This window comes from Oncorhynchus nerka, linkage group LG22 (assembly GCF_034236695.1).
Source record: "Oncorhynchus nerka isolate Pitt River linkage group LG22, Oner_Uvic_2.0, whole genome shotgun sequence".
NCBI lineage: Eukaryota > Metazoa > Chordata > Actinopteri > Salmoniformes > Salmonidae > Oncorhynchus > Oncorhynchus nerka.
In genome coordinates, this window is record NC_088417.1 from 21,757,341 (window position 1) to 21,771,966 (window position 14,626).

Consider the following 14,626-nt stretch of genomic DNA (forward strand, 5'->3'; position numbering starts at 1 on the left):
GGAACACACCTGGTTTTAGACACACACACACAACAAGGTAGGGTTTTAGGAGATGGTGTTGTACACACACTACCGAACAGACCCACCTCTCCTTGTGCTGTGCAGTGTTTCTGGTTAGTAAGTGTGAGGTTTGTCTCCAGTCTCTCTTTCTCCCTGTTCAGAGCTGAACATTGACGGGAACAGTCCTCCATCTTGGAACTCAGCTGAGCCGTCTCCTCCTGCTGTTTTGCCAATGCAGACTCTCTACTGAGCAACTGGACAGAACATGTTGGTGTCAGCTGCCCTAAAATAACTGTTTAAAAAGACATGTTACTTTGAGGTGTGAATTACTATTGTACTTACCTCTTTTTTACAGTCAGAGAAGTTATTTCTAACCTCTGCTAGCTCCTTCAATAACACAGACAGCTTGCTGTCCTTCTTGTGGATCTGCAGACACACAAACAGACATACATAAAAACACATTTCAATATATCACATATCTGAAATAATCCAACAGTCTGCTTTCCATCCACTTACAAATATACACAAATGACAAGTGAGGCAAACAGAATCAAACCAACTCCTTCAACTAATGACATCCCATCAACAATGTGTTGGTTTTCCAAAGACAAAGCCACAAGTGTGTTTTCTGTCTACTAAAATACTATGAATAAAGGGTATTTTCTGTTGGTAATTAGTGTTTGTATCTGTAGGTATAGTGATGGATTGATGGATGATAAACATTTATAAGTAGTTTACGTTTCTCTCTTGAGTGTGTGTCTGGCTTTTATTTGTGTTACCTAGCTATGGATGGTCCTCTATAATAACCCACTTTATATGCTGAATAGGGTTATGGGGTGTGTGTGTGTGTGTGTACATGTTGTTTCGGCTCCTCTGTGTGTGTGTATGTGTGTGTGTATGTGTGTGTGTGTGTACGTGTGTGTGTGTGTGTGTGTGTGTCTGTGTGTGTACGTGTCCTCTCTCCTTTCAGTAAGATCTTCAATCTTTTGCAGCGGAAGTGAAAGAGTGAACGTGAGAGAGAGAGAAGGGCCTTTCTACATGAGATATTAGTTCCAGTCAGTGTTGAGGTGAAAGAGTGAACGTGAGAGAGAAGGGCCTTTCTACATGAGATATTAGTTCCAGTCAGTGTTGAGGTGAAAGAGTGAACGTGAGAGAGAGAGAGAGAGAAGGGCCTTTCTACATGAGATATTAGTTCCAGTCAGTGTTGAGGTGAAAGAGTGAACGTGAGAGAGAGAGAGAGAGAAGGGCCTTTCTACATGAGATATTAGTTCCAGTCAGTGTTGAGGTGAAAGAGTGAACGTGAGAGAGAGAGAAGGGCCTTTCTACATGAGATATTAGTTCCAGTCAGTGTTGAGGTGAAAGAGTGAACGTGAGAGAGAGAGAGAGAGAGAGAAGGGCCTTTCTACATGAGATATTAGTTCCAGTCAGTGTTGAGGTGAAAGAGTGAACGTGAGAGAGAGAGAGAGAAGGGCCTTTCTACATGAGATATTAGTTCCAGTCAGTGTTGAGGTGAAAGAGTGAACGTGAGAGAGAGAGAAGGGCCTTTCTACATGAGATATTAGTTCCAGTCAGTGTTGAGGTGAAAGAGTGAACGTGAGAGAGAGAAGGGCCTTTCTACATGAGATATTAGTTCCAGTCAGTGTTGAGGTGAAAGAGTGAACGTGAGAGAGAGAGAAGGGCCTTTCTACATGAGATATTAGTTCCAGTCAGTGTTGAGGTGAAAGAGTGAACGTGAGAGAGAGAGAGAGAGAAGGGCCTTTCTACATGAGATATTAGTTCCAGTCAGTGTTGAGGTGAAAGAGTGAACGTGAGAGAGAGAGAGAGAGAGAAGGGCCTTTCTACATGAGATATTAGTTCCAGTCAGTGTTGAGGTGAAAGAGTGAACGTGAGAGAGAGAGAGAGAGAAGGGCCTTTCTACATGAGATATTAGTTCCAGTCAGTGTTGCGGTGAAAGAGTGAACGTGAGAGAGAGAAGGGCCTTTCTACATGAGATATTAGTTCCAGTCAGTGTTGAGGTGAAAGGAGCATTTACAGCCAAACACACGCCGACGAAAAGACAAACAGCACAGCACATCAGAGCCTCTTTCATGGCGATGTACCAAACACACGCTGTTATCTTCTATCTTTCACCCTCTTCCATTCTCTCTCCCTCTCCCTGGTTTGTAACTGTCATTCAGATTGATGAAGTTAAGATGGCTCCACGACCTTCAGGCTCCTCTCATGACCAACCCTCTCACATGATGGAGTGGCGCTCACACACACACACACACACACAATGAATAAGTAGCTAAAAAAATCCCATCCAGCAAACATGTTTAAGTCCTCCACAGTGTCTCATAAAAACAGCTCTGTGTGTATGTGTGTATGTGTGTGGGTGTGTATGTGTATGTGTGTGGGTGTGTGTTATTCCCATTGTAATATGTGACAGGCAGGATCTTTACAGATAACCACAAGAGGATGTTATGTCAAAACAGACATCCCGTCAAAATATATTCTCCTTCCTAAAACTGGGTCAATCACAGACAACTTCTAGAAAAAAAATACTTTGGAGTGAAGCATTCCAATATGTGTGTGTGGAGGGGGGGGGATCCCAGTGGTTTCTGGGAGGGGGCCTCTGATATGGAAGGTATTTCTATATCAATCAGATCACACTGTGTTTTAGTACGTCTCATACTCCACCCACTTCACTGCACACACCATTTTGAGCTTGTCACTCACTGACAGAGAATCCCCACTGACGGGCAGCAACACGATCAAGAGAAAAGGAGCAGAGGGGGAGAGAGAAAAATAAAGAGACCGATGGAGAGGAGGGAGACAGAGAGCGAGAGACAGAAAGAGAGAGAGGAGGGAGACAGAGAGCGAGAGACAGAAAGAGAGAGAGAAGGGAGACAGAGAGCGAGAGACAGAAAGAGAGAGAGGAGGGAGACAGAGAGCGAGAGACAGAAAGAGAGAGAGGAGGGAGACAGAGAGCGAGAGACAGAAAGAGAGAGGAGGAGACAGAGAGCGAGAGACAGAAAGAGAGAGAGAAGGGAGACAGAGAGTGAGAGACAGAAAGAGAGAGAGGAGGGAGACAGAGAGCGAGAGACAGAAAGAGAGAGAGGAGGGAGACAGAGAGCGAGAGACAGAAAGAGAGAGAGAAGGGAGACAGAGAGCGAGAGACAGAAAGAGAGAGAGGAGGGAGACAGAGAGCGAGAGACAGAAAGAGAGAGAGGAGGGAGACAGAGAGCGAGAGACAGAAAGAGAGAGAGGAGGGAGACAGAGAGCGAGAGACAGAAAGAGAGAGAGAAGGGAGACAGAGAGCGAGAGACAGAAAGAGAGAGAGGAGGGAGACAGAGAGCGAGAGACAGAAAGAGAGAGAGGAGGGAGACAGAGAGCAAGAGACAGAAAGAGAGAGAGAAGGGAGACAGAGAGCGAGAGACAGAAAGAGAGAGAGGAGGGAGACAGAGAGCGAGAGACAGAAAGAGAGAGAGGAGGGAGACAGAGAGCGAGAGACAGAAAGAGAGAGAGGAGGGAGACAGAGAGCGAGAGACAGAAAGAGAGAGAGAAGGGAGACAGAGAGCGAGAGAGACAGAGAGAGACAGAGAGGCCGAGTGAGACAGAGAGACAGAGAGAGACAGAGAGGACGAGAGAGACAGAGAGACAGAGAGCAAGAGACAGAAAGAGAGAGAGGAGAGAGACAGAGAGCAAGAGACAGAAAGAGAGAGAGAAGGGAGACAGAGAGCAAGAGACAGAAAGAGAGAGAGGAGGGAGACAGAGAGCAAGAGACAAAGACAGAGAGAAGGGAGACAGAGAGCAAGAGACAGAAAGAGAGAGAGGAGGGAGACAGAGAGCAAAAGACAGAAAGAGAGAGAGAAGGGAGACAGAGAGCAAGAGAGACAGAGAGAGACAGAGCAGCCGAGAGAGACAGAGAGGCCGAGAGAGACAGAGAGGCCGAGTGAGACAGAGAGACAGAGAGGCCGAGAGAGACAGAGGCCGAGAGACAGAGAGAGACAGAGAGGCCGAGAGAGACAGAGAGGCCGAGAGAGACAGAGAGAGACAGAGAGGCCGAGAGAGACAGAGAGACAGAGAAACAGAGAATGAGAGACAGAGAGAGACAGAGAAGCCGAGAAAGACAGAGACAGAGAGACAGACAGAAAGAGACACAGAGAGAGACAGCGAGAGAGACAGACAGAGAGAGAGACACAGAGAGAGAGACAGTGAGAGACAGAGAAACTGAGAATGAGAGACAGAGAGAGACAGAGAAGCCGAGAGAGACAGAGAGGCAGAGAGAGAGAGACAGAGAGAGAGACAGCGAGAGAGACAGACAGAGAGAGAGACAGAGAGAGAGACAGACAGAGAGAGAGACAGAGAGAGAGACAGCGAGAGACAGAGACAGAGAGAGACACAGAGAGAGAGACAGAGACAGAGAGAGAGACAGAGACAGAGAGAGAGACAGAGAGAGAGAGACCGAGAGCAAGAGACAGAGAGAGAGACAGAGAGACAGACAGAGAGCAAGAGACAGAAAGAGAGAGAGGAGGGAGACAGAGAGCAAGAGACAGAAAGAGAGAGAGAAGGGAGACAGAGAGCAAGAGAGACAGAGAGAGACAGAGCAGCCGAGAGAGACAGAGAGGCCGAGAGAGACAGAGAGGCCGAGAGAGACAGAGAGAGACAGAGAGGCCAAGAGAGACAGAGAGACAGAGAATGAGAGACAGAGAGAGACAGAGAAGCCGAGAGAGACAGAGAGGCCGAGAGAGACAGAGACAGAGAGACAGCGAGAGAGACAGACAGAGAGAGAGACACAGAGAGACAGAGAGAGAGACAGACAGAGAAACAGAGAGACAGACAGAGAGAGAGACAGAGAGACAGAGAGAGAGACAGAGAGAGAGACAGAGAAACAGAGAGAGAGACAGACAGAGAAACAGAGAGACAGACAGAGAGAGAGACAGAGAGAGAGACAAAGAGAGAGACAGAGAGAGAGACAGAGAAAGAGACAGAGAGAGAGACAGAGACAGAGACAGAGACAGAGAGAGACAGAGACAGAGAGAGAGACCGAGACAGAGAGAGAGACAGAGAGACACAGAGACAGAAATAGAGGGAAAAGGATGTAGCGACAGAAAAAGGAAAGTAAAAAGATAAGCTAGCCTCTTGTTGGATTCTGTTCATAACAATGTCTAAAGACATTACAGAGTATAATAATTTGGTAGCGCCAAATAAAACACTGAAACATGACCCGTCTTCAGTTAAAGCCTGTCTCATTACTATCATCAAGGAGCTGGGAGAATCTATCAAAACACATCACTTCTGTACCAAGAGAAGAAGAAAGAGAGAGAGCGAGACGGGGGGATAAAGAGAGAGGGGGGGACGATGGATGAGGTTTCAGATGAAGGGAAGAAAGTGTTTAGTCTATTTGTTCAGCTGTACTCATGTTAGGACGTTTAGGGAACAGAAAATGTTATTGTTCGGGAGAATTCTTCTGACACACACACACACGCGCACACACATGCAGGGCAGGAAGTGGTCAGTGACAGAGCTGCAGTAGCAGTGTGTGTGCGCGTGCATGCAGGGCAGGAAGTGGTCAGTGGCAGAGCTGCAGTAGCAGTGTGTGTGCGCATGCATGCAGGGCAGGAAGTGGTCAGTGGCAGAGCTGCAGTAGCAGTGTGTGCGCGTGCATGCAGGGCAGGAAGTGGTCAGTGACAGAGCTGCAGTAGCAGTGTGTGCGCGTGCATGCAGGGCAGGAAGTGGTCAGTGGCAGAGCTGCAGTAGCAGTGTGTGCGCGTGCATGCAGGGCAGGAAGTGGTCAGTGACAGAGCTGCAGTAGCAGTGTGTGCGCGTGCATGCAGGGCAGGAAGTGGTCAGTGGCAGAGCTGCAGTAGCAGTGTGTGTGCGCGTGCATGCAGGGCAGGAAGTGGTCAGTGACAGAGCTGCAGTAGCAGTGTGTGTGCGCGTGCATGCAGGGCAGGAAGTGGTCAGTGGCAGAGCTGCAGTAGCAGTGTGTGCGCGTGCATGCAGGGCAGGAAGTGGTCAGTGGCAGAGCTGCAGTAGCAGTGTGTGTGCGCGTGCATGCAGGGCAGGAAGTGGTCAGTGGCAGAGCTGCAGTAGCAGTGTGTGTGCGCGTGCATGCAGGACAGGAAGTGGTCAGTGGCAGAGCTGCAGTAGCAGTGTGTGTGCGCGTGCATGCAGGGCAGGAAGTGGTCAGTGGCAGAGCTGCAGTAGCAGTGTGTGCGCGTGCATGCAGGGCAGAAAGTGGTCAGTGGCAGAGCTGCAGTAGCAGTGTGTGCGCGTGCATGCAGGGCAGGAAGTGGTCAGTGGCAGAGCTGCAGTAGAAGTGTGTGTGCGCGTGCATGCAGGGCAGGAAGTGGTCAGTGGCAGAGCTGCAGTAGCAGTGTGTGTGCGCGTGCATGCAGGGCAGGAAGTGGTCAGTGGCAGAGCTGCAGTAGCAGTGTGTGTGCGCGTGCATGCAGGGCAGGAAGTGGTCAGTGGCAGAGCTGCAGTAGCAGTGTGTCTGTGCGTGCATGCCTGCACGCATGAGATCAGAGGTAGGTTTGGTCAGTAAAACAGAGCCAGATGTGCTGCAGAGCCTTCTAGCTGAGAAGTACTGTTGTCTGCACTGTTAATGCTACTGATCTACACATGACAATCACACACAGTCATTATTGCTATTTGACTATGTAGAGAGGGAGAAAGAGAGATGGGGGAGAGGGAGAAAGAGAGAGATGGGGGAGAGGGAGAAAGAGAGAGATGGGGGAGAGGGAGAAAGAGAGATGGGGAGAGGGAGAAAGAGAGAGATGGGGAGAGGGAGAAAGAGAGAGATGGGGGTAGGGAGAAAGTGAGAGATGGGGGTAGGGAGAAAGTGAGAGATGGGGGAGAGGGAGAAAGAGAGATATGGGGGAGAGGGAGAAAGAGAGAGATGGGGGAGAGGGAGAAAGAGAGAGATGGGGGAGAGGGAGAAAGAGAGAGATGGGGGAGAGGGAGAAAGAGAGAGATGGGGGAGAGGGAGAAAGAGAGAGATGGGGGAGAGGGAGAAAGAGAGAGATGGGGGAGAGGGAGAAAGAGAGAGATGGGGGAGAGGGAGAAAGAGAGAGATGGGGGAGAGGGAGAAAGAGAGAGATGGGGGAGGGAGAAAGTGAGAGATGGGGGTAGGGAGAAAGTGAGAGATGGGGGAGAGGAGAAAGAGAGAGATGGGGAGAGGGAGAAAGAGAGATATGGGGAGAGGGAGAAAGAGAGAGATGGGGGAGAGGGAGAAAGAGAGAGATGGGGGGAGAGGGAGAAAGAGAGAGATGGGGGAGAGGGAGAAAGAGAGAGATGGGGGAGAGGGAGAAAGAGAGAGATGGGGAGAGGGAGAAAGAGAGAGATGGGGGAGAGGGAGAAAGAGAGAGATGGGGGAGAGGGAGAAAGAGAGAGATGGGGGAGAGGGAGAAAGGGAGAGATGGGGAGAGGGAGAAAGGAGATGGGCAGAGGGAGAAAGGGAGATGGGGGAGAGGGAGGAAGAGAGAGATGGGGAGAGGGAGAAAGAGAGATGGGGGAGGGAGAAAGAGAGAGATGGGGGAGAGGGAGAAAGAGAGAGATGGGGGAGAGGGAGAAAGAGAGAGATGGGGGAGAGGGAGAAAGAGAGAGATGGGGGAGAGGGAGAAAGAGAGAGATGGGGAGAGGGAGAAAGAGAGAAGAGGGAGAAAGAGAGAGATGGGGGAGAGGGAGAAAGAGAGAGATGGGGAGAGGGAGAAAGAGAGAGATGGGGGGAGGGAGAAAGTGAGAGATGGGGGTAGGGAGAAAGTGAGAGATGGGGGAGAGGGAGAAAGAGAGAGATGGGGGAGAGGGAGAAAGAGAGATATGGGGGAGAGGAGAAAAGAGAGAGATGGGGGAGAGGGAGAAAGAGAGAGATGGGGGAGAGGGAGAAAGAGAGAGATGGGGGAGAGGAGAAAGTGAGAGATGGGGGTAGGGAGAAAGTGAGAGATGGGGAGAGGGAGAAAGAGAGAGATGGGGGAGAGGGAGAAAGAGAGATATGGGGAGAGGGAGAAAGAGAGAGATGGGGGAGAGGGAGAAAGAGAGAGATGGGGGAGAGGGAGGAAGCGAGAGATGGGGAGAGTGAGAAAGATGGGGAGAGGGAGAAAGAGAGAGATGGGGGAGAGGGAGATGGGGGAGAGGGAGAAAGAGAGAGATGGGGGAGAGGGAGGAAAAGAGAGATGGGGAGAGGGAGGAAGAGAGAGATGGGGGAGAGGGAGGAAGAGAGATGGGGGAGAGGGAGGAAGGGAGAGATGGGGAGAGGGAGAAAGGGAGGAAGAGAGATGGAGGTGAGAGATGCAGAGAGGGAGGAAGCAAGAGACGGGGAGAGTGAGAAAGATGGGGGAGAGGGAGAAAGAGAGAGATGGGGGAGAGGGAGGAAGAGAGATGGGGAGAGGGAGGAAGAGAGAGATGGGGAAGAGGGAGGAAGAGAGAGATGGGGAAGAGGGAGGAAGCGAGAGATGGGGAAGAGGGAGGAAGCGAGAGATGGGGAAGAGGGAGGAAGAGAGAGATGGGGAAGAGGGAGGAAGAGAGAGATGGGGAAGAGGGAGGAAGAGAGAGATGGGGAAGAGGGAGGAAGAGAGATGGGGGAGAGGGAGGAAGAGAGATGGGGGAGAGGGAGAAAGAGAGATGGGGGAGAGGGAGGAAGAGAGATGGGGGAGAGGGAAGAAGAGAGATGGGGAGAGGGAAGAAGAGAGATGGGGGAGAGGGAGGAAGACAAAAGGTGAAAAAGAGAGCGGGAAATAAAACATGTGTTTCTCTCCTCTGTGTTACCTTCCTGCCAGCAGCCCTGCGTGTGTCAGTGAGTGTGTTGTTGGCCCGCACCAGATCCTGACTCTGCTGTAAAACCTGGTCCTGGAGATGCTGACACTGATCTCTCTCTTTACCCAGACCGATCTTCAACTTATCCAGCTCTACTGACAGAGTACACACCCTGTCCTCACTAACCAGGAGCTGGGAGGGGCAGAGACAGAGAGGGGGAGAGAGAGAGGGGAGAGAAAGAGAGAGAGGGGGAGAGAGGGGGAGGGGGAGAGAGCGAGAGAGAGGAATAGAGGGACAAAGAAAGAAGGAGGATCTTAAAAACATTTCAAATCAAATTGTATTTGTCACATGCTTACTTACAAGACCTTACATTTTTTTAGCTGCATTGTTGGTTGAATAAAAAATAAAAATAAAAATAAAAATAAAAAGTAACAAATAATGAAAGAGCAGCAATAAAATAACAATAGCGAGGCTAAATACAGGGGGTACCGGTACTGGGTCAATGTGCGCGGACACTGGTTATATCGAGGTAATTGAGGTAATGTGTACATGTAGGTAGAATTAATAAAGTGGCTATGCATAGATAATAACAGAGAGCAGCAGCAGTGTAAAAGGAGGGGCAATGCAAATAGTCTGGGTAGCCATTTGATTAGATGTTCAGGAATCTTACGGCTTGAGGGTAGAAGCTGTTTAGAAGCCTCTTGGACCGAGACTTGGCTCTCCAGTATCGCTTGCCGTGCGGTAGCAGAGAGAACAGTCTATGACTAGGGTGGCTGGAGTCTTTGACTATTTTTAGGGCCTTCCTCTGACACCGCCTGGTATAGAGGTCCTGCATGGCAGGAACTTGGCCCCAGTGATGTACTGAGGGGTACCACACTACCATCTGTAGTGCCTTGTGGTCGGAGGCCGAGCAGTTGCATTACCAGGCAGTGATGCAACCAGTCAGGATGCTCTCGATGGTGTAGCTGTAGAACGTTTTGAGGATCTGAGGACCCATTCCAAATCTTTTCAGTCTCCTGAGGGGGAATAGGTATTGTCGTGTCCTCTTTATGACTGTCTTGGTGTTCTTAGACCATGTTAGTCTGTTGGTGATGTGGACACCAAGGAACTTGAAGCTCTCAACCTGCTCTACTACAGCCCTGTCGATGAGAATGGGGGCATGCTCTGTCATCCTTTTCCTGTAGTCCATAATCATCTCCTTTAGTCTTGATCACATTAAGGGAGAGGTTGTTGTCCCGGCACCAAACGGCCAAGTCTCTGACCTCCTCCCTATAGGCTGTCTCATCATTGTCAGTGATCAGGCCTCCCACTGCTGTGTCATCGGCAAACTTAATGATGGTGTTGAAGTTGTGTCTGACCGTGTAGTCATGAGTGAACAGGGAGTACAGAAGGGGACTGAGCACGCAGCCCTGAGGGGGCCCTGTGTTGAGGATCAGTGTGGCAGATTTGTTGTTACCTACCCTTACCACCTGGGGTTGTCCCGTCAGGAAGTCCAGGATCCAGTAGCAGAAGGAGGTGTTTAATCCCAGGGTCCTTAGCTTAGTAATGAGCTTTGAGGGTACTATGTTTTTGAACGCTGAGCTGTAGTCAATGAATAGCATTGTCACGTAGGTGATCCTTTTGTCCAGGTGGGAAAGGGCAGTGTGGAGTGCAATAAAGATGGCATCATCTGTGGATTTGTTAGGGCGGTATGCAAATTGGACTGGGTCTAGGGTTTCTGGGATAATGGTGTGGATGTGAGCCACGACCAGCCTTTCAAAGCACTTCATGGCTACAGACGTGAGGGTCGGTAGTCATTTAGGCAGATCACTTTAGTGTTCTTGAGCACAGGGACTATGGTGGTCTTCTTGAAACACATTGACTCAGACAGGGAGAGGTTTAAAATGTCAGTGAAGACAATTGCCAGTTGGTCAGCGCATGCTCGGAGTACACATCCTGGCAATCCGTCTGGCCCTGCGTCGTTCTGAATGTTGACCTCTTTAAAGGTCTTGCTCACATCGGCTGCGGAGAGCGTGATCACACAGCCGGCCGGAACAGCTGATGCTCTCCTGCATGTTTCAGTGTTACTTGCCTCGAAGCGAGCATAGAAGTAATTTAGCACGTCTGGTAGGCTTGTGTCACTGGACAGCTGTTTGGCTGTGCTTCCCTTTATAGTCTGTAATAGTTTTTAAGCCCTGCCACATCCGACAAGCGTTGGAGCTGGTGTAGTACGATTCAATCTTAGTCCTGTATTGACGCTTTGCCTGTTTGATGGGCATAGCAGGATTTCTTAGTAGCTTCCACATTAGAGTCTCGCTCCTTGAAAGCAGCAGCTCTACCCTTTAGCTCAGTGCGGATGTTGCCTGTAATCCATGGCTTCTGGTTGGGGTATGTACGTACAGTCACTGTGGGGGATGACGTCATCGATGCACTTATTGATGAAGCCAGTGACTGATGTGGTGTACTCCTCAATGCCATCGGAAGAATCCCAGAAACATATTCCAGACAGTGATAGCAAAACAGTCATGTAGCTTAGCATCGGCTTCATCTGACCACGTTTGTATTGACCGAGTCATTGGTGCATCCAGCTTAAATTTTAGCTTGTAAGTAGGAATCAGGAGGATAGAATTATGGTCAGATTTGCCAAATGGAGGGCGAGGGAAAGCTTTGTATGAGTCTCTGTATGTGAAGTAAAGTGGTCTAGAGTTTCTTTCCTTCTGGTTGCACATTTAACATGCTGGTGGAAATTTGGTAAAACGGATTTAAGTTTCCCTGCATTAAAGTCCCCAGTCACTAGGAGCGCCGCCTCTGGATGAGCGTTTTCCTGTTTGCTTATGGCGGTTTACAGCTCATTGAGTGCGGTTTTAGTGCCAGCCTCTGACTGTGGTGGTATGTAAACAGCTACGAAAAATACAGATGAAAACTCTCAGTAGATAGTGTGGTCTACAGCTTATCATGAGATACTCCACCGCAGACCAGCAAAAACCTTGAGACTTCCTTAGATATCGTGCACCAGCTGTTGTTTACAAAAATACATAGACCGTTACCCCTCGTCTTACCAAAGGCCGCTGTTCCATCCTACCGATACAGTGTAAAACCCGCCAGCTATACGTTGCTCATGTCATCGATCAGCCACAACACGGTGAAACATACGTTTTTACAGTTTTTAATGTCCCGTTGGTAGTTTAATCTTGCTAGTAGGTCATTGATTTTATTTTCCAATGACTGCATGTTTGCCAATAGAACGGATGGCAGTGGGGGTTTACTCGCTCGCCTACGAATTTTCAGAAGGCAGCCCGAACTCCGGCCCCTTTTTCTCTGTCTTCTCTTCACGCAAATGACTGGGATTTGGGCCTGTTCCCGGGAAAGCAGTATATCCTTCACGTTTTACTCGTTAAAGGAAAAAGCTTCTACCAGTTCGTGGTTCGTAATCGCTGTTCTGATGTCCAGAAGTTATTATTGGTCATAAGAGAGGGTAGCAGCAACATTATGTACAAAATAAGTTACAAACAATGCAAAAAAATAAAAAATTGGTTGGGAGCAAGTAAAACGTCAGCCATCCTCTCCGGTGCCGTTCTACATGACAATGACTAGCAGTTGTTGCAGTGGTGTTGGAGGTCCGGTGGGAACAGTTTGACTGGCCCAATAAAGAGCTGTGTTGGTGCTAGTTAAGCCCGGTCCAAGACCTCTAGCTGGGTTAGGAAGCTAATCACTGTATTACTCTCTCTGCATGGAATGATGCTAGTCAGCTAGATATGAAGCAATCTGTCTTGCCTTGTCTAAAGTAGGAATTGACTACAACCCACTATTGTCCACACACTAGTGCAAATGTGTTAAACTCATTCCATGGAGGGCCTAGTGTCTGATAGTTTTTGTTTTTTCCTTTCAATTAAGAACCTAGACAATCAGGTGATTGGAGTTCCTTACTAATTAGTGACCTTAATTCATCAATCAAGTGCAAGGGAAGAGCGAAAACCAGCAGAAACTCGGCCCTTCGTGGAATGAGTTTGACGCATGTGCACTCGTGTATAGTGCAGGAGTATTCAAATCCTACTCCGGAGATCCGGAGCCTGTTGGTTTTCTGTTCTACCTGACAATACATTGCACCCATCTGGTGTCCCAGGTCTAAACCAGTCCCTGATTAGAGGGTAACAATTTTAAAAAGCAGTGGAACTGGCTTCGAGGTCAGAACAGGAAATGTTTATCAAGTTATACCATTGTCTTACATCAGATCCTACGCAAAACTCCTACGCAAAACTCGTCCCTCAACCAATCTATCTTTGAGGACATGGAACTCATCTCCAAAATTCTAGATTTTGCTTCCTGGTAGTTATGACGCACTGGCAAAACATGTTCCAGCTAGCAGCTTAATGCAAGCTTGTTTGAATGGCCATACGGTAGCTAGTTAGCCATCTTGTTGATGAAGTTGTAAGGCACCGAAGTTATAGGGCTGTTGGTTCTCAGAAATCAGCATGTATCTGATATCTGGCACTGTACCTCGCTACTTTGTAACATTTGGCCAACACAATAACATGGCAGAGAACAGTCAGCTGTGCTGTAGAACTTGGAGCACTAATCTCGGCAGAACAGATATCATAGACTAATTTGTGCATTACAACTTCAGCTAGCAAGAGGAAGTATTCATCATTGACTGTGTAAACAGGCATTGTTAGAGTCTGCATTTCATTTCATATGGATTGATTTGAAACTGGTTCTGCCAGCAAGCAGACACTAATGTGTTAGCTAGCTAATTTCCGTGTACATTTTCACATTTCATAAATACTGACACTACCACCAAAAAAACACCTTAGCTAGATGTAGAATTAGGTAGTGAAGACTTGCTCGCAAAAACAAACACGTCAATATTAGCTACAGCTTTATAGTTTTGGGCAAGATTAACTCTGACCCTTTAGAGCAGGGGTCCCCAAACTTTTTCCTGTGAGGGCCACATAACTTTTCCCTTCTCTGATGGGGGGCCGGTGTCAGTTTGTAACAGAAAAAGGACGATCGTAGGGGAGCTTAAAAAATGTATTGTTTTCCAGAAAGCCACACATAACCAAATAACCCTTTCCAGGTTCTTTACAGAAAAAAAGTCAGGAAACAAATAATAACACTATTAATGAAATAAATAATAACTAAATAACCCTCTCTGAGTTCTTCACAGAAAAAACAGGAAATAAATAATAACTAAATAACTCTCTCTGGGTTCTTCATAGAAAAAAAAGCCATGGAACATTAACTTTCTGTCGTGCCATGCACAATCTTAACAGATAAAAGTTCAGCTCAGTTGTCAGAGCAGAATCTCTCTGACACATATGAGCAGTCTCTTAAAGTTCTTGTGTTCCTTCCTTATAATCCTTTTGTAGGTTCCAGTAGGCTTGTAGACACCGCTGTTTGCAGCTCTCTCATCAACTTCCCTGTGAAAACCACAAAAGAAGCAGGTTGAGAAACTGAACTAAGTGATACAGCAACTACACAGCACAATACATTTCACTACCAGTATGGTTGTAAAGATGGATTTTATCCCAGTAGATTTTATTATGATTATATTTGTTTATGCTCAGAATGACTCATTCAAGTCAGAAAAGTGAGCTTACCTATGTATGTTCATCAGTGTGAACTGTGGGCCTGCATCTGGCTGGTGAGAAGTTGAATATCAGGTTCCATTCTAGTTACAGCCAGTCTCAAGCACTGATGCAAATGTTCATCTGTCAATCTTGATCTCATCGGGGTTTTCAGCAGTTTCATGCGAGAAAAGGTTTTCTCGCAGATATACGTGCTGCCAAAAACTGTGGACATTTTCATTGCGTGTTTTTTGATGTTTGGATATGTGTCGTTTGGGAGGGCGGCATAGAAGTCAATGAGACTGTTGGGCTTGAATGCGTCTTTCAGAACATCACAGTTCTGT

General features: G+C 48.1%; 1 protein-coding gene across 3 annotated transcripts in view; it reads right to left on the minus strand.

Moving 5' to 3' along the window:
• The window catches only part of LOC115104505 (trichohyalin-like), a 173,689-nt gene that overhangs the window by 76,904 nt on the left and 82,159 nt on the right, over positions 1 to 14,626 (minus strand). For all 3 annotated transcript variants that reach the window (XM_065007062.1, XM_065007064.1, XM_065007063.1), the window contains 3 exons: positions 8,752 to 8,931; positions 343 to 426; positions 87 to 254 (listed from right to left, as the gene is read on the minus strand). In XM_065007062.1, the coding sequence (XP_064863134.1) occupies positions 87 to 254; positions 343 to 426; positions 8,752 to 8,931 (432 nt within the window). The remainder of the gene's footprint in view (positions 1 to 86; positions 255 to 342; positions 427 to 8,751; positions 8,932 to 14,626) is intronic.